This window comes from Arvicola amphibius, chromosome 13, assembly GCF_903992535.2.
Source record: "Arvicola amphibius chromosome 13, mArvAmp1.2, whole genome shotgun sequence".
Taxonomy (NCBI): domain Eukaryota; kingdom Metazoa; phylum Chordata; class Mammalia; order Rodentia; family Cricetidae; genus Arvicola; species Arvicola amphibius.
This window is the reverse complement of record NC_052059.1, coordinates 4,042,085-4,069,275: the sequence shown is the minus strand read 5'-3', so window position 1 is coordinate 4,069,275 and position 27,191 is coordinate 4,042,085. Positions and strand designations below refer to the sequence as shown.

At 44.0% G+C, this 27,191-nt stretch overlaps 1 protein-coding gene across 1 annotated transcript; it reads right to left on the bottom strand.

Annotated features, from left to right (window-relative positions):
* Positions 1-4,350: 4,350 nt before the first annotated feature.
* On the bottom strand, positions 4,351-20,283 carry Oxgr1 (oxoglutarate receptor 1). The gene is made up of 4 exons (XM_038310498.1): positions 19,729-20,283; positions 10,592-10,801; positions 6,902-6,990; positions 4,351-6,393 (listed from the first exon to the last, which is right to left on the bottom strand). Exon 4 carries the CDS (start codon positions 6,367-6,369, stop codon positions 5,305-5,307), a length of 1,065 nt encoding a protein of 354 aa, XP_038166426.1. The 5' UTR covers positions 6,370-6,393; positions 6,902-6,990; positions 10,592-10,801; positions 19,729-20,283; the 3' UTR covers positions 4,351-5,304.
* Positions 20,284-27,191: the final 6,908 nt, after the last annotated feature.

Below are 27,191 nucleotides of genomic sequence, written 5' to 3'. Positions count from 1 at the left end.
GAAACTTCCATCTGCAGAACTATGTCTAGACAAATATCACAGGAGAAACAACTTGGTGATTCAATCCTGCTGTCTTTGGAAAGCTTAGAAAATATCCTGAACTTTTCATAGGTCATTTCATTAAAGATCATAAAACAACTCAACACAACTTCAGGGTAGCTAACAAGTAACAGATCTCATTCCTTAAGTCCAAAGATATGGGCTTGGGATAGTCACAGTTCTACTCTCCCCACCCCATCCCACACATACGCACACTTTATAGAATTTGTGGATCTTTACTCTCTTAGTTAAAAAAAAAAAAAGAATGAAAATATAGCAGAATGTCTGGTGGAAGAAATGGTGACTTAGGGCTTCCTGAATTTTTTAAATTAAAAATAATAGTGTAAGGTATAAGGAAGTAAAAGGATTTTTGTTGTTACTTTGTGGTTTTGGAGTTTTTTTTTTTTTGTTTGTTTGGTTTGGTTTGGTTTGGTTTTGAGATAGAATCTCATGTAGCTGAGGCTGGCTTGGAATTAATTCACATACTGTATATAAGAAACAACTTTAAATATAAGGATACAAATAAAAAAGAAGTATCAAAACTGAAGGCAAAGCAGAGGTAGAGCGCAGGGCACTAAAACTGTAACATGTTGCAATTCAAAGACAGTGAATTTTATATTAGCTTTCGGTTGCTGTACCAGGATACCTGACATAATCACCTGAGAAGACAATGATCTATTTGGGCTCTTAGTCTTAAAGATTTCTGCCCAGGACTGCTGGGTTCTGTTGCTCCTTGCCTGGGCTGGCAAAAGTAACACAGTGGTGGCAGTCCATGGAAGTGGGAGGCTGCTCATTTCATGGAAGCAAAAGACAGAGAGAAAGATAGAGGAGCCAAGGTCCCAGTACCCTTCAAGGGCACACAACTCTGCTCCTTCTGGGAGTCTTTACTCAAGATTCTACCATCTGGTGACAGGACTATTACAGGCTAGCAGCAGAGTGTTTAATACATGGGCCTATGGGAGATATCCCACATACAAAATGTAACATGTGGGATTCCCCTATGTATGCTGTGAATACCATTAGTTAATAAAGAACCTGTCTTGGGCCTGCACACAGAATAAAGGTAGATGGGGAAAACTAAACTGAATGCTGGGAGAAAGAAGGAGGCGTTAGTGAGAAGCCATGGAGCCGCTGCCAGAGACAGACATGCTGAAATCTTGCCGGTAGGCCACAAGCCTCGTGGTAAAATATAAAATAATGTAAATGGGTTAATTCTAGGTATAAAAGCTAGCTAGCAATATGCTTAAGTAATTGGCCAAGCAGTGATTTAAATAATATGGTTTCTGTGTGATTATTACAGGAGTCTTGGCAGCTGAGAAATGAACAAGCAGTCTCCTACTATAGTAGCAGACTTCCTGACTGACTTAATATAAACCTCTTGGGGTTAATAGTCAAATCCACTAATCAATAGAAAAATGTATAGTTGTACAAAACTATTCCATATGATCAATCCATTTGAGGGAAAATATGCAGAGTGTGATGGGGAAGTTCAGCCAACCACATTTGGCTATGGTGTGGCCGCCCTGGGGCCAGGGAAGAAAGACTTGGGAATCCAGATGTGTGCTCTCTCTCTCTTCTCTGCACGCTGTGTTCGCTGAACCCCCTGTCATGTGAGTTTTCCTGTTTTCAATTATTAAATTAGATCTGTGTTATTGAGCTGGTCTGGTTAATTCTAGCTTACTGGTCGACTACGCCCATCAAGAGTGGAAGGCTACCTGAAAGTAACCCAGTTCTTAGAACAGATGTGTGTTTTAAAATAGCAAAACCTACTTCTGGAAAATACAGGAAGTAGACAAAACAGCTTAAAAGAGAAAAAAATCCACTCAGTTAACAGAAAGAAAAGCCTCTACATTCTACACAAGGAACACCACAGTATCTGAAATCAAGACCTCAGAGGAAGTCTTTAGCTCAGATATGAGACAGGGTGAGGAAAGAAAGACAGTCAGTAGAAAACACTCAGTGTCAATTTGTGTCCTTATTTACAGTTTATGCCCAGGAAGGAAAGTGGGCTTTAAAAGCATGTCAATACACATTACGATGTGTTTTCCTTCCAGGATCTCAGTGTGGGGAGGACTGCTCCTCTTACGAACATGCATATGTTTCTAGCCTCATTGCATTCAGGGTCCATCACATAGCAGACACATTGGACCTGGAGGTGAGTGTTTAGACTCCAGCACTTCATGGCCTTGTGGTTAATTGATATCTTGTTCCGCTTCTTCTCAGAAGTGGAGGAAAATCAAAATGGCCTTTACTAATTGAAGAAGATGCAAAAAGCCCCACTCAGGGCACATGCAGCAGAAAGATGGTAGTCTCCCTCGGCAGGGTCATAAGCTTGGCTATTAAACCCAGGATAGGAAGAACTTGGCCCATAAGGAGAAGGAAATGTCAAATTTTCTCTCACCACTTACTCTCAGTGAGCAAGTCCTTGGAGACAATTTCCCTGTCTGTTTGCATCTTTTCCTTATGTTTTCCCAGAAAGAAATCCTAGCTAACTGTAGTCGGGAAGGAACTAGGTGAAGAGCAGAATAAAACATATTTGATCTGAGGTTTTGCTTATAGAAAAACCATGTCTAATAGAAGAAGGAAAATGTTAGTCATTTTAAAAACTGATGTGGGATATGTGTATCCCACTGTGTGAAGATATGTTACTGTGATTGGTTTAATAAAGAACTAATTGGCCAATAGCAAGCCAGGAGGGATAGGCGGGACTTCTGGATAGAGGGAAAGGAAGTAAGAGGTGAGTCTAGGTGCACATCAGATGCCAAGGAGACATGGAGGAAATCAGGATGAAAGAAAGGTGAAAAACCACGAGGAAAAATATAGATTAATATAAATGGGATAATTTAAGTTGTAAGAGCTAGTGGGACAAGCCTAAGCTAAGGCCAAGCTTTCATAATTAATCAGAAGTCTCCCTGTCATTATTTGTGAGTTAGTGGCTGACAACAAAGCTTGCTACAAAAAATCAGCCAGTGGATCAAACAATAACAAACAACCAATAAAAGTAGACATAAATCAATAAAGGCAAAGATTTAGGCTTGAATTAGCATGGTACATCCTGAGCCCCTGCCTAGTTGGCAATCAGACCGCACATCTTCTGTGATGGATACTGGATACGGATCCCCATAAATGGAAAACAGAGAGGGGGGAGAGGGGGAAGAGGGACGGGAGGGGGCCGGAAAGGGATAGTGAGAGACTGTGTCTAACCTAGCTTCAAACTCTGTTTTCTAAATGACAGCGGAAAGGAATAGAGAAGCAAGGAATTCAAAGCAGGCACTGAGTGTGGAATTCCCTGCAGGACGTGATGCGTTATCTTTATTAAAGAAGTAGTTACAAAGGGAGAAGAAACTATTCATTTGCTGTTTGTGTGCGGCTTGTGTGCATTTTCTCCTGCAAAGCTTGGAGAAGCCAGAAGAGAATGTCATAGTCCCCAGAGTGAGATTTACAGGGGGTAGGGGCCACCACGCTGGTGCTGGGAACCAACTCTAGCTCCTCTGACAGAGCAGGGAGTTTTCATAACCACTGGGTCATCTCTGCAGCCCTAGGGAAGCATACAGTGAGAAACTGGTTAAATGAATTCAAGAGGGGCTGACAGAAGTTCAGTGGCTAGGTGCTTCTGCTCTCTAACCATGGAGAAAATAACTTTGTCATCAATAAAATAATGAATAAATAGCATCTTCATGGGGAAAAACATTTCAGAGAATGTTTTTTTTAAGTTTATTATTATATCAACACATTCATTGGGATTTAAAATATCTAGCACAGGTATTTTCTCAAATATTTATATTTACTGATAATTAAGAATACACATAATCCAAGAATAACTTTCACTGTTTCTGCAGACATTATTTTTAATTATTGTTCTCAAAGAACAAGGTAGCCAAAGATAGTGTCTCCTGGAGAAGTCTCCCTAGAAACCAATGCCGCTTTAGATTTGACATGGTACCTACATGATATCTGAAAGAATTTCTGTTTCATCTGCTTGTCCGCTCTTTCCCCAGGATGTGTTGACAATTCCCAATAAAACTTAATGTGATTTCTAAATTCGACAGCAGCTGCTAAGGTCACCTCAATAGAGAAGACAGAGGCCAAAGGACAGCCTTGTTCTGGCTCACCAGGAGCAATGTCCCGCAGTTTTTGGGTTCGGATCTCTCATTGTACCAGGACTCACCAAGGAGGCTAGGCTGCCTGGCCAGCATGCCCCAGGGAGCTGGGATTCCAAGTGCATGCCACAACACCTGGCTTTTACCTGTAGGTTCTAGGAACCAAGCTCAAGCCTTCAGGCATGCACAGCAGGCGCTCACCACCTGAGCTGGGTCCCAGGGCCTGTTTCAACTGTGTCCTCATGTCTCCCTTCCATCTAAAAACCTAACTAGAACTGAAAGGCAGCACTCAGAGCAATAATCTCAAGGAAAACTTAAAGGAAAGGAAGTCATAAATACCTAAGATGGGAAGTATTGAGGAAGACACAAGCAATGCTTTGTATAATCTAGGATTTCAGTACACACCAGCCCCAAAGTACAAAAGACAGGCATCAGGGTGTGAAAGGAGACCCTTGACTTCCACTGAGTTTGGTGTTCCACCCTCACACCAAAGCTCTGGGAAGTACAGGGCTGTTGAACAAATACCAGTTTCCACGTGGAACCACTAAGTGGTTGCAACAGAGGTTCTCCAAGTTTCATAGTTTCTAATCCCATAAAATCTTTATCGACACTCATGTATCTCATTTTGTACCCAAATAACTAAAAAAAAATTGCAAAGATCCCCTAAGAGTCCTGGCCATGGCTTTGGCTCATACTGACCTGAATATACTGGAGTTACTAGGCGTTCCACTGAGGGGAGACCTCTTAGAAGATATAGACTAATTATCAGGAGGCACTGATTGACTGATTTATTGATTGACTGATCAATATTTGATGAGTGTGTGTGTATGTGTGATTGATATGTTCCCATTTGTGTGTGTGGGGGTGGGTAAATACATGACACAGTGCACATGTGTAACCATCAACCCTGCCTTCTATCTTGTTGGAAACAAGGTCTCTTTGAGGTTAGTCCCAGTGTGCAGTTGATTAGCTGGCCCTTGAGCCTCCAGGAATTCTCCTGCCCCATTTCCATCTCACCACCGGAGTCCTGGGATTTCAGGTGCTTGCTACCACTGCCAGCTTAAGTAGATTATGGGGATTCTATTTCAGATCCCGGCACTTGCATGTCAAGAGTTGTACCTGTACCCGCTGAGACAACTCCCTAGCCTCCACTAATTGACATGACTCAAGGGTTGTTTGAGCAACTGTCTTTCTTTTCTTGTTCAAGGTCCCCACTGGCTCTGCAACTCACTATGGAGCAGAATGCCTGCTGGAAGTTATTGCTGACCATGGCGTACAGCAGCAGGTTTCCAAAGGTGTTGAGGGCCGCTAATGGTCTAGAAACAATGTAAGCTTCATGAATGTGACTCTCGATGGAGCAGCTGATGGAAAGCAGGCGAGATTCAATCCGAATGACCCTCAGGATATGGAAGGGTAAAAAGCATATATAGAACACTAGAAGCAGCAGGATGGTCAATCTCCGGGCCTTCTGCTTAAAGCAGCTGTGGGTCTGAAGCCCATGAGTCAGGGTGCTGATAATTGTTGTGTAGCAAAGTGTCACTATCACCAAGGGCAAGCAGAAAGTGGTGGCCGTCAAAATGAGATTGTACCATTTGATAGTAGTGAGGTCATCTGAACTGGTGAGGTCAAGGCAGGCAGACCTGTTGGTCCTGGTGGTTGATGTGATCAGGAAAGTGATAGGCATGACGGCAACCAAAGAGATGACCCACACCCCTGCGCAAGCTACCACCGCCCACCGCGTTTTCTGAATAGAAAAACAGCTCATTGGGTGAATGATAACAATGTAGCGGAAGATGCTGAAGCAGGTGAGGAAGAGGATGCTGTTGTAGAGGTTAAAGTGGAAGCTGAAACGGATGAACTTGCACATGAAGTCCCCAAAGATCCAGTGTTCACCGCTCGCGTAGTAATGGATGAGGAAAGGAAGGTTCATCATGTACAGCAGGTCGGTCAAGGCCAAGTTCAGCATGATGACGGTACTGCTCTTCCAGGGTCGCATCTTGAAAACATAGATGGAAATGGCAACCGTGTTCCCTGGGAAGCCCACAAGGAAGATGATGCTGTAGATCGCAGGGAGGTACTGCGTCTTGAATAAGATTTGCTGCTCATCGGTGCAGTTTTCCAAAACAGCTACATAGTCTAGGAAATCGGATTCGTTGACTAGACCATCCAGTGGCTCATTTATATGGTTCCTTTCATCTTGCAAGAAGATGGAAGAGGACCGTTGGGCCATGGGAGTCCAATGAAAATAAGCTAGCTGATCAAGGAGAAGAGAAAACATGAATAAAAACAGTAGTCAACTGGAGAGGATAGCTCTAACATCCTCACCCTGGGAAAGCATAGTGGGAGACGGTCCTCTGGGACTTGCTGGCCAGTCAGCCTAGCCTGCTTTGCAGCTCCATGGCAAGGAGAGACCCTGTCTCAAAGAGACAAGGTTGATGGAGCCTGAAGTATGACACCCAAGATTAACCTCTGCCTTCCACATGCACAGGCACATGCAAACAAATGCACACATACACACTTATACCACACACACACACACACACACACACACGTCCACAAATGCACACAAATACAGAATTACAAAAATAAAGCTGTCATGAATTGCAGCAGTGTCTGTGGAGGTAGACTCAAGGTCAAATATCAGCTCTCCCCACCTATTTTAATTTCCTCACAGAAGTGTTAGTGTGTGTTTTGGGGTGGGGTCAGCAGTGCAATGCCATAGTTAAGAGCTTAAACTCTAAAGTCACATGGATAATGCCCACCTTAGTCTTTAGCTAAGTGTCTTTAGCACTTGAAGTCTGGGTACGGTAGGTACAATTTGATCTTCATTCTTCTTGTTTTTCTGTCTTTCCTATAAAAGGTTTGACAGAAAATTTATTATAGCACTATGACTATGAAAAGATTAAGTTATTATGAGCTTATTACTTGAATGTACATATTCTGACTATAAAATATGTCCACTTACATGTTTGTAGGGCACCCACTGTTTACTGATTAAGCAGTTTTCTAGATCCAAAAGATGAATACAAACAAATGTGTTAACCAACATTTGGTGTATATCCAGTAATATAATAAACACTCAGTAAGGTCAAATGGCTAACCAGTAAATCATTTGGTAGATCATAGTTAAAGGGTACTGAGATGGCAAAGAGACAGAAAGAGGGGACCACTACAGAAAGGTTGCTGGTGTGGGGATATTTTACATGAACCTAGCAAGAAGGAGGATTTTTTTCCCAACTGAATGTCTTAGTTGGGATTTCTATAGCTGTGACAAATCACCATGACCAAGGCACATCCTAAATGTGTTTGATTTGGGGCTTATGATTTCAAAAGGTTAGAGTTCATGATGTCAGAGTAAAGGAATGGTGGCAAATATCTAAGAGCTCACATTTTGATCTGAAAGTTGGAGGCAGGGGTGAGTGGTTGGGGAACTCTCATGCTAGCTTGGAAGGACTCCTTTTGAGGCTGTTGAACCTCAGAGCCCTCACCCAGTGACATACCTCCTCCAGCAAGCTCACATCTCCTAATCAAGTAGGAGTCAATTTTCAAACATATGTCTCTAGGAGCCATTATCATTCAACCCACCACCCTGAGGATGAAGGAATAATGGAAATGAGATGACACATGCTAAGGCACCAAGATTCAGCAGACTTCAGGAGGCACAGGACCCGTGTAGCTCAGAATGCCCGTGTGTTATCTAGTTGTTATGTCAATCAGATGTGGTAGAGTCATCTGAGAGGAGGGAACCTCAACTGAGAAAATGCCTCCGCAAGACTGGGTTGTATGCAAGCCTATAGGAGATTTTCTTTATCAGTGAACCATAAGAGAGGGCCCAGCCCATGTAGGTGGTACCACTCAGGCTGGCAGTTCTGGGATATATAAGAAAACAGGCTGAGAAAGCCATGGAGAGCAAGCTAATAAGTAGCCCTCTTCCCTGGCTTTTGGGTAAGTTCTTGCCTCCAGGTTCCTGCTCAGTTTGAGTTCCTACATTGGCTTCCCTCAGTGGACTGTGATCAAGGATACATAAGTCAAACAAACCTATTCTTCCCCAAGTTGCTTTTGATCATGGCATTTTATCATCAAAAAGAAGTCCTAAGTAAGACAGGCCGCTTTGTTAGGGGACATTTGAATGATTCTGAGCATATCAAAACACACATGGCCATACACACAAACACAAACAAACAATGGTCTGTGATGGTCTGGTCTGTGATGGTCTGTGGTGGTCTGTGGTGGTCTGTGGTGGTCTGTGGTGGTCTGTGGTGGTCTGGGATGGTGTGTGATGGTCTGGGATGGTCTGTGGTGGTCTGTGGTGGTCTGTGGTGGTCTGTGATGGTCTTTGGTGGTTTGTGGTGGTCTGTGGTAGTCTGGGATGGTCTGTGGTGGTCTGTGGTGGTCTGTGGTGGTCTGGGATGGTCTGGGATGGTCTGGGATGGTCCTAATTTTGCAGATGTGCAAGCTGACACATAGAGAAGGCAGTGATGTGTCAAGGTCACAGCTAACTGATGGTAAACCAGGATCTAGACTGAGATAGACTGGTTTCAGGCCATGACCTTCTCTGGCAGTCAGTAGGCACGAGTGAAGTCCTAAATGCCGTGGAACAATGATGAAACAGATGTCACCGCAGAGGTGCTTGGGAATTCAAACACAGAAACTGTGTGACTTAGTGCTGAGTATAAATAATTGGGCTACCTGTTTCAGTAGGGTACCTGGCTCTGGGTAAAGCCACAACTCAGCATTTGCTAACTTGGGGCATGCTGTTGATGTCACTGTCATCTTACATTGAGTCAACTCCATCAACCATTTCTTCATCCTACTGTGCAAATGTGTAAGACTGGCCCACTTAACAAAAGCAAGGATTAGCAGTATCGTCCCTCATTACCTAGTCTCAATTACGCTCTCACGGACTTTATTTAGTCCAAGGGAGAACAGCAAGCATTTTTAGTTCCATTCTGTGTCCTGACGGAAAGTGAACAGTTGGCAGGGGACTTGCTAGGCACTAGGACCCAGCGGGTGTGCACTGCCAGTGAAAAAAGGAAGGCTTCTTCTCAGAAGGGAAACTCAACCTAAATAAAGAGGCCCTCATAGAGCCAGCACCTCGATTCTGGAATCAAATCCTATGGAAGAGCAAGGATGCTGGCCGCTAAGGCACTGTGGAAGATTCCCCTTAGTCAAATACTCTGTACGGCTCTGTGCGCAAAGAGCAGGAAGTTACCTAGACCTGAGAGAAAAATGAGCCTATCACGAGGTCCCTGAAGCCCCTCATTCATAAATATGCAAAGATTGCTTCTGTAGCACCCCAAAGAACCTTCCAGGATATTTCATCCTCAGTGGAATTTGGCTGAATAGGAAGGGGAAGAGGGAGGAAGAGAAAGAGAGGACGAGCAAGAGGAAGAAGGGGAAGAAGAATGAGGGAGGCGGTGACTATTGCAGAGAGAGAGAGAGAGAGAGAGAGAGAGAGAGAGAGAGAGAGGAGAGAGAGAGAGAGAGAACTTGATTCTTTTATAGCTTAAAGTAAGGAACAAAATTACAACTTTTGTCTTTGCCAAATAACCCTCAGGTGATGTTATGAGGACATTTTAAACAACAGCCATATCAGGGAAAGGCCAGTTGTAGGTAGACACAACCAACCACCTTCGTGTTTTGAAAAACATCAGCTCAACTCGGCATTTAATGGAGACTGATTAATTTCAAGAGAATGGGGGTTGACTACAAAATTGAAACTCTTCCATAAAAGCTGACCACAATTATGACCCAAGTTTACAAAACATGTGTTACATTTATAGCAGCTCACAGAAACCAGTCCAGGTGGTGAGCAGGGGTAAGGAGATGCAATTTCTCCCCCCCCACACAAGCTCAGAGTCCTGCACACTGCACTGCTACGATCTGTAGCGTCTGCTCATCCACATCCTGCTGGTTAAACTCAGAGGACACAGGAAAATGGCATGAGAGCATCCCATGTGCCAGCCTGTCCTGGGCTGCAGTTGCGATTCCCAAACTCGAGTAGGCTGCTGGCCACCTGGAATTAATGGGCTCTTTATTCCCAGGTACTAGTGATGCTGTGAGTGTCAGCGCACTGCAAATTATGCCAAGTGTGGGTGAGTGTGAGGAAGTGAAAGCCAACACCAAAGGCAGGGCACGATCTTATGAAGACGAGTCTTAGTTTCTATATCTTTACCCCCCTGTGGGATCAGAAAGATACTTCATTCTAGGAGGCTGGTTGAAGAATGCATTTTAGGAAGACACACTTTGGGGACCACTGTCTTCATGCCCCACCCCTGACCCCACAAATGAGGATTCTGGCCTGTAGTTAGGGCAGGCAGAGTGGTATCCACTGCGGACCCGTGTTTACCTGTGCGTACAGGGAGCTCACTTCTGACATATGGTTTCCCTAGGGCACAAGCTAGCTCCCTCTCCAACCAGCTCTTTCAGCTCCGGTTCATTCCCCCACTCACCCCGAGCATTTCTGGTACTGCTCCAATGTCAAATTCGCAGCTGGCTCTTCTTTATGGAGACCAGCCTGGGGATTAGGCAGGGGAGTATCTGACACAGTCACTGTTCACTTCTCCCGAGAGGCCTCAGAAACTCTGCAGCTAGGGTCATTGTTGGTTACCAGAAAGAAGACACACATCACAGGTTGTGGTGGTGAACGCCAGTAGGATTTGCTGAAGGACACAGAGACAGGAGGATCATGAGTTAGAGGCCAGCCTGGGCTATACATTTTTAGCCAGGTGGTAGTGACACATGCCTTTAATTTCAGCACTCTGGAGGCAGAGGCAGGTGGATCTCTGTGAATTTGAGGCCAGCCTGGTCTATGAGAGCTAGTTCCAGGACAGGCTCCAAAGCTACAGAGAAACCCTGCCCCCCCCCCCAAAAAAAAAAACAGAAAGAAAGAAAAGAATACACAGGACTCCCCCCCCCTCTCTCCCTCTCTCCCTCTCTCCCTCCCTCCCTCCCTGTTTCTGTCTCTGTCTCTGTCCCTCCCTCCCTCCCTCCCTCCGTCCCTCCCTCCCTCCCTCCGTTTCTGTCTCTGTCTCTCTCTCCCTCCCTCCCTCCCTCCCTCCCTTCCTCCCTCCTTCCCTCCCTCCGTTTCTGTCTCTGTCTGTCTCTCTGTCTCTCTCTGTGTGTCTCTCTGTCTCTCTGTCTCTCTCCCTGTCTCTCTCTCTCTCTCTCTCTCTCTCTCTCTCTCTCTCTCTCACACACACACACACACACACACACACACACACACACATCTTGGTTTTCTCCTGTACACATTGGAAAACTGGCAAAAAGAAGAATAATTTTTAATACCCCCGCAAAATGGTTGGTGTGGAGGAGTTGTTATCTTCCTTAAGCCCAGAAGGAACCTGTCTACTTAACTCTTGAGACGTCTCTACTCTCTTCCTTTAGTTCCCACTTTTGAATCAAACCTTCCAGCTCTAGTTGCTGTTAGACTTGACGAACTGGTGGAACCCAAAGTCATGGTTTTCGCTGTTTGATCTTTGGGTGATTTGAATTAAATATATGGACATTTTCTTCAGAAAAATGTACTTATGCATACAGTCTGAAGGGTCAGGGTATCCTCATGCTAGTTAGCTAAATTTACAAAGGAACAAGAGAGGGCAGCAAGACATGTAAGAGGGAAAAAGTTGTTATCTTCTTAGGAGTTGGGACATGGACAGTGTCATTAGCTGGACCTGACACCAAGTCTAGAACCATACAGCAATGAGTTTGTAGTGTACCCTGGATTCTTGTGATCAATAGGAATCAAAGATGGACTTTCCTCCTGAATCCCAGAGAGCCCACATTCTCTTGTACAAAGTCCAGGGTTGATAGGCAATGCTGAACTACTCCGACCTTCACGGAGATCAGTCTCACACTGCCTTAGGTATTTGGTTCATCCTTATCTTGTCCCTGTCCCCTGCCAGAATCCTGAATGCTCCAGTTGCCTTCAAAACAGTTACTCTGGAAGAAAGAACATGGTTCCACTTGCCTCTTGTCTACAGCATGGAAGAACCCCAGTTCAAAGTAGAGTTATGACCTGGTGCTCTTCCTGGGTATACACCCTTCAAACATGAGACTAGGGATTCGAGGAGATATTTGTACATCTGTGTTCCCCGCAGCACTCTTGACAACAGCCAGGGGGTTGAAGCAACCCAAATGCCTACCCACAGGTGATGGATAAGTAATACATGGCGTATACATACGATGGGATGTATTTTGGCCTTAAGACCCAAAGAACTGACACATTACAACATAGATGGAAGTCAAGTAGTCATGAAACAACAGATACTGTCTAGTTCTGCTGTGGCAGGTCCCCTAGAGTCCACACACATAGAGGTAGACAGTCAAGAGGGGGTTGCCTGCACCTGGAAGGTGTTATCAATGAATAGGTAGGTCTGAGTCCCACAGTCCTGAAACTGTGTGGGGGTAAAGACAACAGCAGAGCTGGTTTATCTACTTTTTTCAGAGGGTTGAGATAAAATTTTGTTATATGTATTTAAATTTAAAATATAAATTTAAAATATATGTATATAATTTTTAAAAATGTTTTTAAAGTTTCCTGTTTTGATATCACTTAACAAAGGATATTGATAATTCAAACAGGCCAACACGCAGGCTCATGTAAAACCAATGTACCAAGCCCTCGTTCTTATGATACAGTTTCTGGGTACATCTGGGCCATTGTAAATGCTTTATCAAAAAATTATGCATTGCAATCCCATACTCTAAACTAGTTCCATCAATAAGACAATCACTTAAAGCTACGTGTCAGAGATTTTTTTAAAAAAAAAAACTTTTAATGTTTATAACTATTACTTCTCACTATAACTGAAAATTTTCAAACTATCACAATGATTTGCAGGGAGAAAGAATTAATCAATACAAATTGAAAGAGAAAAATTGATTTAAATGCTTTTTAAAAAAAAAAAACATGTTACTCTTTAAGACTAGATGCAAACCTTAACGTTGGAGGATCAATGTGAAGGATTTGTGTGAGGGTAGACTCCAGCTCCTGTTTCTAATTGGTCTCTTGCCCTGATTTACAGTGCACTCTGTTCTTGAAGTGAGCCCCAGTGGTCCAGGATTCCTGCACTGACAGTCACAGCCACGTAGAAGCCCAGGTCTCACCTGTCATGTGCCACAATTGCTCCTTTGAAGTAGGTCACAGGCTTATCTCTGTGGTGATCAATAGGCACCAACCTCTCTAATTAAAGAGCAAGGACACCGTAGTGTCCTCTGTTCCCAAAACTCTTCAGAAAAGGCAAAGTTAAGTAACCTTCTCTCAAGGGTCATTAATTATCAACCTGGGCTTGGTATGGGGAGAACAGAGACTAATCCATGAGAAATAGTCTCAGCTTTTATCCGGAGTTTTGTGAGAGAAAGTGGCTAACGGTAAGCGCAGGAGTCATGCACCATGGGGGCTTCATTTTAAGAAGAGAGTACGCTCTAAATCAGGGCAAGAGACAAAGTGTAAAGTACACTCTAAATCAGGGCAAGAGACCAAGGGCAAAGGTGAGCTGGAGTCTACCCTCACATAAACCCTTCACGTTGATCACGTGGATCAGATAGTTCTGCCTCTCTGTCCTCTGGTTGTTACTACCCAACTTTCATGGGACCTTCAAACACATTCCCAGTGATCCAGCTGTGCCTGGCCATTTGCTGGCTTGCTTTGTTTGTGTAGCCTTTGCTGGGTTCGATGAAGAAGAAATTCTCTCAGGAGCTGATGTGTCAGGATCTAAAGAAAATGACTGGCATTTATTCTTTATGGTGGATGCTAAATGAAAACGTACTGGTTAAAAATTAAATTGTTTTTTTTTTTAAAGTCTACAGTACAGCATCCCAGGTAATAAGCTCACCCTTTGTGATGGCTTCCAGATTCCTGTGATATTTCTTTGATGAGGGTAGAGGTATTAGAAGATAAGGCCTGATTTTAGATTGGAAAACAGTTCTGTTACTTGGGGAGAATATTCTCTATTTTAACATTCTTGAATCCATGGAGGGAAGCCAATGGTTGGACAAACCATTCTCTATATTAGTTGCTCTGTATTTGCTGAGATAAAACACTATGACCAATGCAGCTACAGAAGGAAGAGTTTATCAGGGGTTCACGGTCCCAGAGCGTCAGAGTCAATGGTGGCAGAGCACAGGAAGCAGGCGGAAGGTGATGACAGCTAAGAGTTCAGGGCCCACATCAGGAGATACACTAGAGATGGCTAGAGGCTTCTGAATCTTCAAGTTCACCCACTGTGACATATTTCTTCCAACAAAACCATGCCTGAGACTTATAGAGGCCATTTGATTTAAACTACCACACTCTCTGAGGACAATTCCAGACTAAAGGGATCTTAGACCTCAGACTCTAAGAGGAGGTTAAGAATTTGTTTCTGGGGAAGTGAGGATGTGGTTGCTACGCATTGTGAATCACTTCCTGTAGTTCTCTGTCGGCTTCATTTGCTGATATTTAAAAGTTTCTGAACTGACGCATCTGTGTAGATAGTTCTTCATTGTAGAAAAGGGGTTTCTACAAACAGCTTAGACAACACTGGAAGAGAACTCTATTAGATTCTCCATCCCTGGAGCAGGGAAAGAAGAGAAAAAGTAAGGGGGCATAGAAAAGGGATGTGGAGGACTGAAATATGTCACCAGCCTCTGAGGACCTCCGCCCAGGGACACTTTGACCACACATTGCCTGGTCTCAGCAGCTGCCCACAATCGGAAGCTTTTACAACCCCTTCATGGTCCCAAAGCCAAAATTAAGTGACCAGTTCATTTGCTCCCTTGGTATGGAGCCTGTCTCCCTTGGGTCGTATTTAATCAGCTTTGATGTGTTGTTGTGGGTTTTTTTGTGTTTGTTGGTTGGTTGGTTGGTTGGTTGGTTGGTTGGTTTCTCTGTGTATCTTTGACTGTCCTAGAACTCACTCTGTAGACCAAGCTGGCCTTGAGCTCACAGAGATCCACCTGCCTCTGCTGGGATTAAAGGCAGACACCACCATACCCATCTGTGTTGCTGCCTTTTAGAGGCAGAAAAGTCCTTAGGCCTTTTCCCCTTTTCCCCAGTACAGAAAGAAAAATGCCGCAGACATATGTAGGTCTGCATAAAGAAGCAAGAAATGAAGTTCTTCAGGAAAATGAGCCTTTACTCTTTCCAACACTAGCTCTGTTTGGGCAGTTCTTCCTTCCCACCCTATCCTTCAGATTTGAGGTGTATCATTTCCTTAAACTCTAATAAAGTACAGTAAGTTTTCCAAGAAATCCTTTTCTCTTTTCCAAATATTTAACTTACTTGAATTCTATGCCATAAAACATAACATCTATTTAGTTTAAGCTATTTGATAATTTTAAACCCAAAAATAATTTTATGAACTCGGGTCTCATCCATTCAGCAAGGTTGAAAATGCCATCTGTAGTCTCCTCCTGTGCATTACATCACACCCCAAGCGTGCATGGCATCGGCTGTTCAGCACCATCCTACATCTCCATGGGCTGGGCTGTTCTTAAAAATATCACCGCAGCTGGGCTTGCTGGATGGTTAGTGCTCCCTCACAGAAGGAGAAGCAGGCAGTCTCTGGACTCTTGTAGAGTATCCAGCTGCTCCTCTCAGCATCCATACGTGATTTTGCTCTGATTGTACATGGCCCCCAGGTCACTAGGAAAAGGAAGACTAAGTAGGCTGGAGAGGTCTAAAGGATGTAGGAGTTCTATCTACCCAGCTGTGGGGAAGTCATCAAAAGTGTTGGATCAAACTTTCCAGTGTGTCTGATTTGTGGTCACCCATGCTCTGTAAGTAAATCCAATAAACCCATTGGTTCCCCAGGGTGAGCTTTGGTTGAAATCAAACTTTAGATTTTTTTTTTTTACTGAGACCTTAAGTGGGTAGACATTGCCCACAGAGAGTCTTTACCACAGCGTACATTAACAATCACTTGTTATTAGCGAATAACTAGAACTTAGAATCTTGTTCTTTCTTTGTCTTTAGCACCAAACTCTTCAGATGGTACTTGTTGACACCAATCTGCTTCCTCTGACCTATGACCAAAAAGTGACCATCTGAAAAACAATACAGAAAAAGAAACTGGAAGCAACTTAATATGGCCTAATGTATTGTTTTTAAAAAGATTACTTTGTTAAATAAAAGAAGCTCAACCAGGTGTGGTGGCATATGCCTTTAATCCCAGCTTTAGGGAGGTAGAGGCAGGCGGAACTTTGTGAGTTCAAGTACAAACTGAGTTCTGGCACAGCCCAGGTTACACAGAGAAACCCTGTCTCAAAACCCAAAATAAGATAAATATAAAAGAAATCAAACAGACTAAAAATGAAGTTGGATACTGGAGATCTAACTTAGTAGAAGAGCAACTTGCCTCGGGAGTACTATACTCTGGATTCACTTCAACTATGAAAAGTCAAGAAAAAGGCGGGGGGGGGGGGGGGTGGGGAAGAGGAGGAGAAAGAGGAGGGAAAGAAAGTGAAGGAGAGAAGGAAGGCAGAAAGGAATGAAGGGAGGAAGAAGTAAGGGAAGAAACATTAATTGACACATTCGATTCAGGTGAAGTTGTCAATGACCTTGAGACCAATCAGTCACATGGTATAAGCTGCAGCCAGTTTCTCTGGGGAGTTGCATGAAGTATAAAATGGGAAGCTACAACTTGTAGGGAAAAGTGAAATAAGTAAACAGGTTGCTTTATGGCTCTCATGTTTAAAAGAAAGAAGTTAGTTTATTCTTTCCTCTGAGTAGAAGAAACGTCAGCATTATTTTATAGAGAGGGCAATCAGGTCGGCCAATGGAGGTGGGAAGACTGAAGGGGCCATTAAAGGATGAAGGGGAGGAAACAGTAGGAAGAGAAGTTCAGCTCCTGGGATCAGAAGCTTGTGCCCAAATCCTGACTCACACCTCACTGGGCTCTATTATCCCACCTCTGACTCTCATGGCCACAGTCAGATGTGGATGTTCTAAGACCACCTGAAACCAGCAGAGCTCAGTAGCATGCAGATCATACTCACAATGCAGGGCCTTCGCTAGGCCAGGGGCAAAATGGGAAGGGAAGGGGGTAGCTTTCAAGACTGGAGAGAAAGAAGAGCGAAAGTCTACAAGAACAGGGCGAGGGGGCATTTCCATTCCAGAGATGCTTTGCCCTCGCAAAATGTCAATATCAGAATTAGTCAAGAAGCTTTAGAAAATATCAAATGATTGGAATATATCAAAAACTTGATCCTTGCAAAAATCTATTAATCAAAACCTTTGAAGGTGGGCATGGTCTCAACAATTGTTTTCAGTCAGCCAGCTATTACAATTGACAGGCCAAGTTGAGAAAACGTGTTCAAATGCGCTACATATTATAGATTTACACATTTTAAAGACTGCTCATGCCAAACATTGACAGATGTTAAAAACATGATGTTGAACATAAGAAGCCAGAAGCAAAGCATCTCATATATATAGCGCAATTTTATCTCAATTCTGTCACGATGCAGGGTGAGGGGCAAGGGAAGTTAAACATGAGCACACTGGTAACTTCTGGGAGAGGATAGAAGTTAAGCAGAAGGGACAAGAGAAAATGTTCTAGGTTGATATAAACGTCCTATGGCTTGCTTATGTTATGGGTTACTCAGAAAACAACAACAACATGCAGTTGTCGGTGCTCATTGAACCAGGTGCTTAATATCTGTGTACCTACTGTATGTAATTATATGATGATTAAAGATTAATTAACTCCAAGAAAGATTTGAATTAACTGGTATGGGTACTGGGATTTCTACAAGCCTTCCAGGTAGGTGAATAGAGGTTTAAGAACTACTAGACAAAATCATCTGCAGAGACAGCATGCAAAGGGAAACTTGCAAAAACCGATAAAGGTTTGGAAATAGAAAGTGTGATTAAATAGGTGGAACTTTGTCTCTTGGGGCATAATTGTGGATTGTAGGCTTCAGTGCACACCGTGTGCTTGAAATAAAAGTCAATTCTTACGGCTGTCTGCAGACCCACAGAATAAAGTCCAAGGATTTGCATATCAATGATTCCCTCTGTTTATTCCCCTACTCTAACATTAGGGAACTTGCAGAGAGAAAGACTCACCTGAAGGTGAAACCCTCTCCTGTCAGTAGAGGGCAGGGGATCAGGCATAGGAAAATCACAGACTTTGAGGGCAATTATAATTTTGAGAAAAACAGAAGTTGAAAAATCAGTCACTCATGTGACAACCAGCACACACAAGCGTCCACGTGAAGCTGAGGAGAGGATGTACCACTGTAATAATGTGAAACAAACCAGCTTGAGAAATCAAGGGGAAGAGAGAGGAGCATGGGGTCTGAGGCCAATGAATGGACTCATGTGTGCCTTTTGGGCAGCCTCTGGTGCTTTTTAAAGATGATTACTTTGAAATGGACCAAAAAACGGATGAGCAGATTGACAGCTTTCATGAGAAAAATTGCCAAAATATTGCATGTCCGAGTAGAACTTCACATGCCCTGGAGATGATGGGCCTTGAGGAGGCTTTGGACAAGTGAAAGTGATTTTTTAAGGAAGCCATTTCAGAGGCAGGTGTGGTGTTGCACACATTTAATCACAGCACTCAGGAGGCAGAGGCAGGTGGGTCTCTGTGAGTTTGAGATCAGTACGTTGTGTGTTCTGGGACAGCCAGAGTTAAATAGAGAAACTTTGTCTCAGATAGATAGATAGATAGATAGACAGACAGACAGACAGACAGACAGATAGATTTGGGTACAATACTGGTTTATGCAAAAATGCAGAATCTTAAAACTAAGGAAATGTTTTCCTGAAATAGTTCAGAAAAGTCCAATAGGAGACAAGTTCTAAACACTACAATGAGAGCGTGAAGAGAGACTAATATTCTCTCTCCTCACCCTGGCAGTAAGAACCACACTGTCATGAATTCTTCCACAACACCTAGAGAGCACTAAGAGGCAGACCCCTCTGTAGCCCCATGTGACCCGGAGGAGCAGTGAAGTCAGCATGAGGCCCTGGCCCTGGCTTCACAGAAACTGTCACATCATCACTGTGACTCTTCGGAACCAACAGGATGCTGGTGGCCTGTTCCTTAGCAGCAGGAAGACTTGAACCAGGCGTGTGGATCTAGTTACATGGACCTCAAGAAGCCCTGGAAATGACAGACATGTACCAAACCATCTTAAACGTGTTTAGCACCTTACTGTCCACCTGAGTATATGCTGAATATGGTCTTAGTTCAAATCTTTATAATCAATTTCCACTGAGAAACAAGGGTGTACTAGAAAATGAAGGAGCTAAGATCTCCTGTTCTCTTGACGATGATTTTCCATCCTCACACTTTCATATAAATACTTTCATTCCTATACTTTAAGTCACAGAAATTATACATTGCATTTTGGTTATCTGTTAAGTTTATCATTTTCTACTCTTCTGGTTAAGTTTTTTCTACTTACTTTCTTTTTTTAGATATTTGAAAATATAACAATCACTTTAGACATGAATGATCTGGATTCATTAAGCCTGGTTGAATGGAAAAGGAACAGATCCAAGAGCCAATGCTAAATCTGCCTCCTACATAGAGAGCCTGACAAACACTCAAATCTTATTCTTCCTTTTGCCTCTAGAACCCTCATCTCCACCCACCTACACGCTGGCCATTCATCACTGCCTTCTGCCTCCGTATTCTTCCCTTTGACGAGATCCACACAGAGAAATGGGTGGCTGTTGTGGGCTTCAAAGGACATCACTACTGCAGCCCAAAAGAGGGCAAAGGCAACGGTGAATCACGAAAATCAGTCCCGGCCACGTTCTCGCTTCTGTAGCCCCGTTGCCCTATCGCCATAGCAACAGACCGCCAGGTGCACTTCTCTGCCTTGTGAAGCTCCCTGCTTCGGGTTCTCCAGGGTAGAATAACCAGTGCTTGCTGTATCTTCCCGGGTAGCCAGTGCCTACTGCATGAACAGCACCTAACATTGAAAAAGAGTTGTTGACAGGATTTCCACCTCCGTTTCTACTGCATTGGCCTCTTCGGAGAACACAGAGTTAACACAGACTGTTGACATGTACCCCTGTGACCCACATTCGGTCATTTCCTCTCTCAGTGACCATAGCTGGGCATCACCAGTACCACCATCATCACATCCTTCTCTGCCTCACTTCCATTTGGATAAAAATGCCCTAGAGATGTGCAGAACCCGTTCTGTGATTTCTTTGTCGTAGAATTCTCAATCTCTTCCCTTTGACCTGTTCAATAGCTTTGATGATTAACTTTTTTCCCCAGGGCTGTGTTGACATAACAGGCCACTGTACTAACCTATTAACCTTTGAAAAATCAGAGTCGAAATCTGATTTGAGTAAGAAACCCAAAATAGTTTTCAACTAGCCTGGAGTTTATGAACAATAAAGGGGACAAGTCCATCAATGTGATGGACGGGGTTTGAATGTGCACAAACAGCTGTGAAAATGAGCAGACTGAACTAGGTAGTCATATGACTCAAATAAAGATAACATCGTGTTCAGTCTCCGAGCAGTTTGCCTGGATGTTTCCTTGTAGAAAACACTAAACTAAAAACACAAGTAATTTAATTATAGTAGCTACTATTTATAGGTCTCTCTGACTTCTCATAAGGTTCTCCAGAGCCTACCTCTTTCCTGCTTTTTATCCTGACATACAATTGTTAATTATAATCATTGAGCTGTTTATTGCTCCTCCCTTATTGTATCTTATTGGAATTTTTAAAAGACCTTCTTTTTAACTGTAAATCCTGCTTTGATCCATGAGTTCACTGGATCCAGACTTCTGCTAAATTCGCATGACCATGTACTGATAACCAAAGACCCAGCGTATGCTCCATTTGGCTAATCTATGCTCTGAGAACACTTGCTCTCTCCCATTTCCAAAGGGGGGTTATTTCCGGCCACTGCAAACCTCCCTCACCCTTCCTCCATGTCAAAGCGGACCTGTGACCTGTGCTCTCAGAAGTCCTTCCAGCCTGAACACCTAAGCGCTCAGTCCTTTATTTTTAACTAAGAGCAAATGGGTCGCCAACTCTCCAGGCATTGCTCTTTGAAGAAGCAGATCCCAATTTGTTATTGTATTATATACTTATTTGAGAAAGATCACACTGACACTCTGTTCCCTCAGAGCTGCTTTTAAGCCCGACTTTCTATAGCCTCAGTGGTTATGACACCGTGATGCTCACACGGGAGCACGGGAGAACCTCAGTGGGGACCAGAGCGTGTGCTGGTGGAAGGGAGTGTGGCAAGAGCATCCTCCTGAAACCAACCTCCCAGACCAATTACCATGAAAGAGCAGCTCCAGGGGAGCCTTCAAAAGAGCTGAGCTCTTTTCTGACATTAAACCTGCAGTTCACATGGGCTCTTCTTGACCACGGACTTTGTGCACTGACTTAGGCCTTGAGCAAGGTCAGCCAAATGACTGCAAAATGAAAAATGTAAGCTCTTAGATTACAAAAAAAATCAAAAAGCATGCCTCCGTGGAATTAAAATATAGAACTTCCCCCTTCTTCACGATCTGTCTCAGCATCCATCAGTGTGTGTTTCCCTCATTTTAGTTTATTTTATGTCATTCTAAATTAAAGAAAAATTAGCATTCTAAATTATTAACATTTAATTTACCTTCCAGCTTTTTATTGTGCTGTGCTGTCTTTAAACGCAAATAAGAGAGCATTTGTTTAATCTACAGGAAGTCTTCTCAAAATTAATTATACAAGTCATGTTTCTTTTGTCAGTGTGTGTGTAAGTGTGTGTGTGTGTGTGTGCTGCATTCCTAGCACATATGTATTTATGAGCAGTTGCACATAAATGTCTGGTTGCATATATACATGCATGTGGAGGCCCGACCTCAGATAAGGATCCTCAGGAGTGCTGTGCACCTCCCTTGGCAGAGGGTTTCTTGTTGGTCTAAAGCTCACCTGTTGGGTTAGACTGCATTCTAGAGAACTGCAGGGATCCTCCAGTCTCTACCTCTCTGGTTCTGCAAGCATGCACTACGCTTGGTCTTTTCTGTGTTCTGAGGATCAAACTCAGGTCCTTGTGCTTGTCAAGCAAGATTTGACCAATGGAGCCACCCTGTTCCCATTGCAACAGTTCTTATTCCAAAGCCTATGCATAAAGGTTTGTTTTGTTTTCAAAATAGTGTAAAGGCTATGCAAAATTAACTCACTTTCCTTTTTATTTTCCATATTTGAATCCCCTACTAAAACTGTCTTTGCTTGTGTATTAAAGAGTCACGAAAATCTGAAAGCAGCATGAGCTGTGGATTGCTCCATGGCTCCCTTTTCTTCTGCACTACCATTAACATTGTACATGAATGATCTGTCCTGCGAAGGAACACACAAGTAGGACGTGCTGCAATATGGATCCTTGGTCAAAAAGGTTTCTTAGGATGACATTAGCTTCTTTCTTTACACAAAGAAAGCACTAGATTAGACAGAAAGCTTATCTTGTAGGGACTGCCAGTGCCCCTTCTCCACTCACATTTTACCTAGGAATTGCTTTGGGTTTCCTTGTAGAGCTTTGTGGCATCAGAACTCTTGACTCACTGGCCGCAGTGAGCACACTTGAGAACAGGGCAGCAAAGAAAGGGCTAGATATGCCCATTGTATGACCTGCTCTCTCTACTCAAGCCCCATGGGCCCTAGCACTACACTTACAAGCCTGAGATGACATCATCGAGAATTTCCAGACAACAGTATCAGAACATTAAATCAAGTGAAAAACCATTTTAATGGTAGCACTATGGGCTCAGGTTGCACAACCAATAAATTAGCCCTGGGCTTGAGTTAAAAAAATCATATGTCTGACTGACTCGGGTTGAATCTGAGTGAATCTATCAAAATTAAGCACATTTTCACAAATATCAATTAGGAAAAGCATTTATATCACTGTTTCTAAAGTTGTAGACCATTATCTCTGAGATTGTCTAGATGACCTCTGTCACCCCTGGTTCCCTGCCTTATGTTACAGAATGACCCAAAAACGTTTGATCTATTTGGATGTCCACTCGTTTCCAGTCTGGGTGTCTCTCTCAGCAACTGAGCACAAAGCTTCAGCATCCCTCTTATCTCAGACTGAAAAGCTGATGCCGTTTCCCGTAGGCCAGAACCTTGGATGGCTGATGACTGTTTCCAGGCTATGGCAAAGGCATCTGTGCACAAAGGTGCACTTTCTCTGTAATGGATGCCTCTCCCCTCAGAGTTAGCATAGACTATCATGGCCTGAGATGTAGAGACATAACACGTGAGACCTTTGAAAGGGGCCACAACTGAATTTTATAGTCCTTCTGGTCTCATACGGCCCAGCCTGCCCTTAACCCCTCTGCATCAGTGACAGATAGCAATTATTGATCCTTGTTTCCCGGTCCCTGAAGTTCCGAGGTTGTAGGTATAGACCATCAAGCCCAACCAGTGATTCAAGACTTTTAACCTAAATGCCTCAACAAAAGGATGGCACCGTCATTTAATAAACAATTGGTCCTTGGACAGAAAAGCACAGTCACCGAGGACTCAGGGCTTAGTGAGTCATTCCATAAGGCTCTCACTGCATATCAATAGACATAATCAGGAATGATATGCGCATGTTTCCCCAGCTGCGTCTTTCTCAATGAGCACTATGGACAGCTTGGGCACAGGGAATCTCACTCCCTGAGACAGCGTGATGCACTCTCAGGAGCACAGGAGAGGAGGTTCCCCGGTGAAAGTCCTAGTGACCATCCTTCCCTCTTTATTCGTGTGCCCTGACCCCAATTGCATGTGCATGCAAGGATCAACATAGACCAGTTTGCACCCACCGTCCCTGGCAAGTCTCTCTCTGTGAACGATGCCTTGCATGTGGCAGGGTACCAAAAGCTCCACGCCTGAAGCAGGGTGAGTTCAGGAGGCACGACCAAGTCTGTGACATGGTAGAAAGGCAGTGTGTCTACTTTCTATCTCCTGAACCCCCCTGAGAGAAACTTCCCAGATGCCTGATATTCACTTGCCTGGTGTCTCATCAGATAAAGTGGGTCATGGCTATTGAAGCAGCTCCTAATAAAGAACAGCCAAGTAACGTGAGCAAGGGAGCCACTGAGTTGAACGTAATGACCACCGTACTGCTGAGTATGACTCTCTCTTACTAATGGGATGACCTTAGATAAGTTTGTCGATCCTGGAAGTCTCTGTTTTCTTAAGGAAAATATTTCCTTTCTGCTGTGTAGAGAGATGGAACAAGCTTAGCAACCATGTACAGTATAACACAACCTAAGGACCACTGTAATTGTAACAGGAAGTACTGCCACCCTGTGTCCACTAAAGAGAATCAAAGTATCCAAGATTCCGCACCTACCTAAAATAAACACGAAACTTAGTTGTCCAGAAAGACCCAATACCTGACCAAATTGTATTTCCGATCATTATAGTATACGTTATTAATGGAGAATATACTTTACACTGTAAAAGCCAGTCTATCCTTGTGCTCATCTTGCGTGTGGGGTAAATGAAGCACAAAGAACTTGACTGAACCTCACACTGGGAAAGAAAAGGACAACTCCAACCTACGAAACCCGTGAAGACCAAGCCCAGAGCTCAGACTTCCTCTCGGCATTCTGACCTCTCCTCTTATGAAATGTGTGCTCCAGACAATGGATCAATATGGTAACCCTTCCTGGCTTCTGTCGCAGTGTGTTCCCCTCGGAGCCTTTTCCTAGCTGCAGGCTAAGGCACCGTGATAGTCCAAGCGTAAGAGCTATACCTCACTAACGTGTTCCCCTCTGCAAGCTCTCTGCCTATGTTGGCCTGTTTACAGCGCGTGGTTCTCTGTGAGGGCCTTCATGTAACATTGAAAACAGGGCAGTGTGACACCTGCTAGAGGTGATGTCTCTAAGGATGTCTCAAATCATGTGACGCAGACATCAGCTGCTTGGCTACGCTGTTTATGGCCGCTCCGTCAACTCGTAGTGTATTTAGTAGAATATTCTATGGGGGGGGACTCTGCTTTATCATGAGTTCTTGCTCAGGTCTTGGTCCATTGCACATATCCTGTGAAGCAGAAATTGGTCTCACGCATGAAATAGAAACAAGCATCCAGGCCTGGAGCAGAGGATCAGGCAGCAGGAAGGAATTGACCACAATAGTCATATAATGAAGAACAGAGGGCCTGGGGCTACAGAGATGGCTAAGTGGTTAAGAGAACTTGCTCACTCCTGCAAAGGACCCAGGTTCGGGCCCCAGCACAGTGGCTCACAACCTCTGTAACTCCAGTTCCAGGGAACTAACCCTCTCTTCTAGTCTCTGAGGATATTGATTACACATGTAGTACACATTTCTATTTGGAGGCCAATCCCTCTCACACATAAAATAAAATAAATAAACCTTTACAAAAGAAAGAAAGAAAATGTCAGTTGACCTAGTAAAAGACTCTTCTGGAGGAGGGTGTAACAACACTTGATGTCTTTCGGTGAGTTCTGCTGAAATGAACACAGTCTGAACGTGAGTGCCCCATTTCAGATTCCTCCCCCTGGCGACTGTCTTCATCTCAGCTCCAGCACCCTTCCGAATGAGTCACTGGGGCAAAGTTCTAAGAACTTGGAGAGCAGTGCTGAAACCCTGTAAAGCTCCCGGTATCAGAAAATGGGATGTTTTTCCCCAAATGTGTTTGTGAGATTTGTTGTGAGCTTTCATTTACCACTGAAATGCTGAAGACAGGTCTGTCTAATCAGGCTCTCAGAACTCCTTAAGGGGCCCCAACTTGTGCAACTGTGCCTCTACTTGGGTCATCACCATTCTCTTGCCCATTAAAGTAGCTCGCACTTGGCCAAGTGCTTACTTAGAACTGACTATCACAGCAGGGTAACCAGGAATCCCTCCATCTCAGAGCCCTTAGGTGACTCTGTAGGGGATAGGGAGCACAAGGATGCTTGGCATCCACAGAGGCCAGCATAGGTCAGATTTCTTTCTGCAGGCTCATGTAGGTACCAGCGGGAGTGTGCGTGCTGGGATTTGGGTGTCTGTGCTCGGCAATAATATAGTCTGAACTAAACCAGTCCCTTTAGGATCTAGCAAAGAACCACGGTGTGATCCTGGATGACCAGAAGACCAGCAATTCCGTGAACGACTCAACAAATTAAGATGCAGAGGGAGAGCAGGGAAGACACTGGGTAAAGTGCCACACAAGAACAAGGACCTTACTGTGATCCCCAGAATTCATGTTTCTAAAAGCCAGGCAGGCAGTGATCTCTTGTAATCCCAGATCTTGGGAAACAGCAACTGGTGGATCCCTGTGGCTCTTGGCCCAGCCAGTCCAACCTAATCAAGAATCCCAAGATCCCAGTGGGATGGAGACATTGGCTCCAAAAACTTAACAGAGGGGGGTCCAAAGAAATATCAGCTAAGATTGATTCCTGACCTTGACAGTCACAAATGATGCATGCACAGCTACATATATGTGCATTTGCCCACATAAACATGCAGAGAGAAAAGGAGAGAGAGAGAGAGAGAGAGAGAGAGAGAGAGAGAGAGAGAGAGAGAGAAGAGGAAGGAGAAGGAGAAGGAGGAGGAGGAGGAGGAGGCGGACTTAGGCGTGCGGTGGGAGGGGAGTTTGCTGCTTCTTCCTGCATTCGCGCATCCGCCTAAGCCGCCCTCCTCCGAAGAAGAAGAAGAAGAAGAAGAAGAAGAAGAAGAAGAAGAAGAAGAAGAAGAAGAAATAGATCTGATTAGGATACTCTGTTATGATCAGTGAGGATTTGTGGAACACACTAACCTGTGAGTCTTTTTCCTGTTCCCGTTCTAATATTTAGCATTAACTAGCCGTACAAGGTGGGGCAGTTAGTGCAGGATGTCAAGGGGCGTCTTTGGGGATCAGACTGACTGAAGCATCAGTAGGACTCATCAATTGCCTTGAAATTTGAACAGTACCTTGGCAGACGTCTGGCCTTTCACATCGGTGCTCCTCTCCTTCAAGTCTTGTGAATTCTGAAGACTCGTGTGTTTAGAAAGAGGTGGCCGCCCTGCATCTCCACAGCCTCCTAAGGACGTTTCCTGGAGCGGCGGACTCCGGTTCACTCTGGCTGTCTTCTAGAATGGGTCCTGGTTTATATTCAGTTTCGTATT

What these genes read in the sequence shown, in the direction of transcription:
- Oxgr1 (XM_038310498.1), bottom strand. Translation starts at nt 6,369, where the DNA reads ATGGCCCAACGGTCCTCTTCCATCTTCTTGCAAGATGAAAGGAACCAT.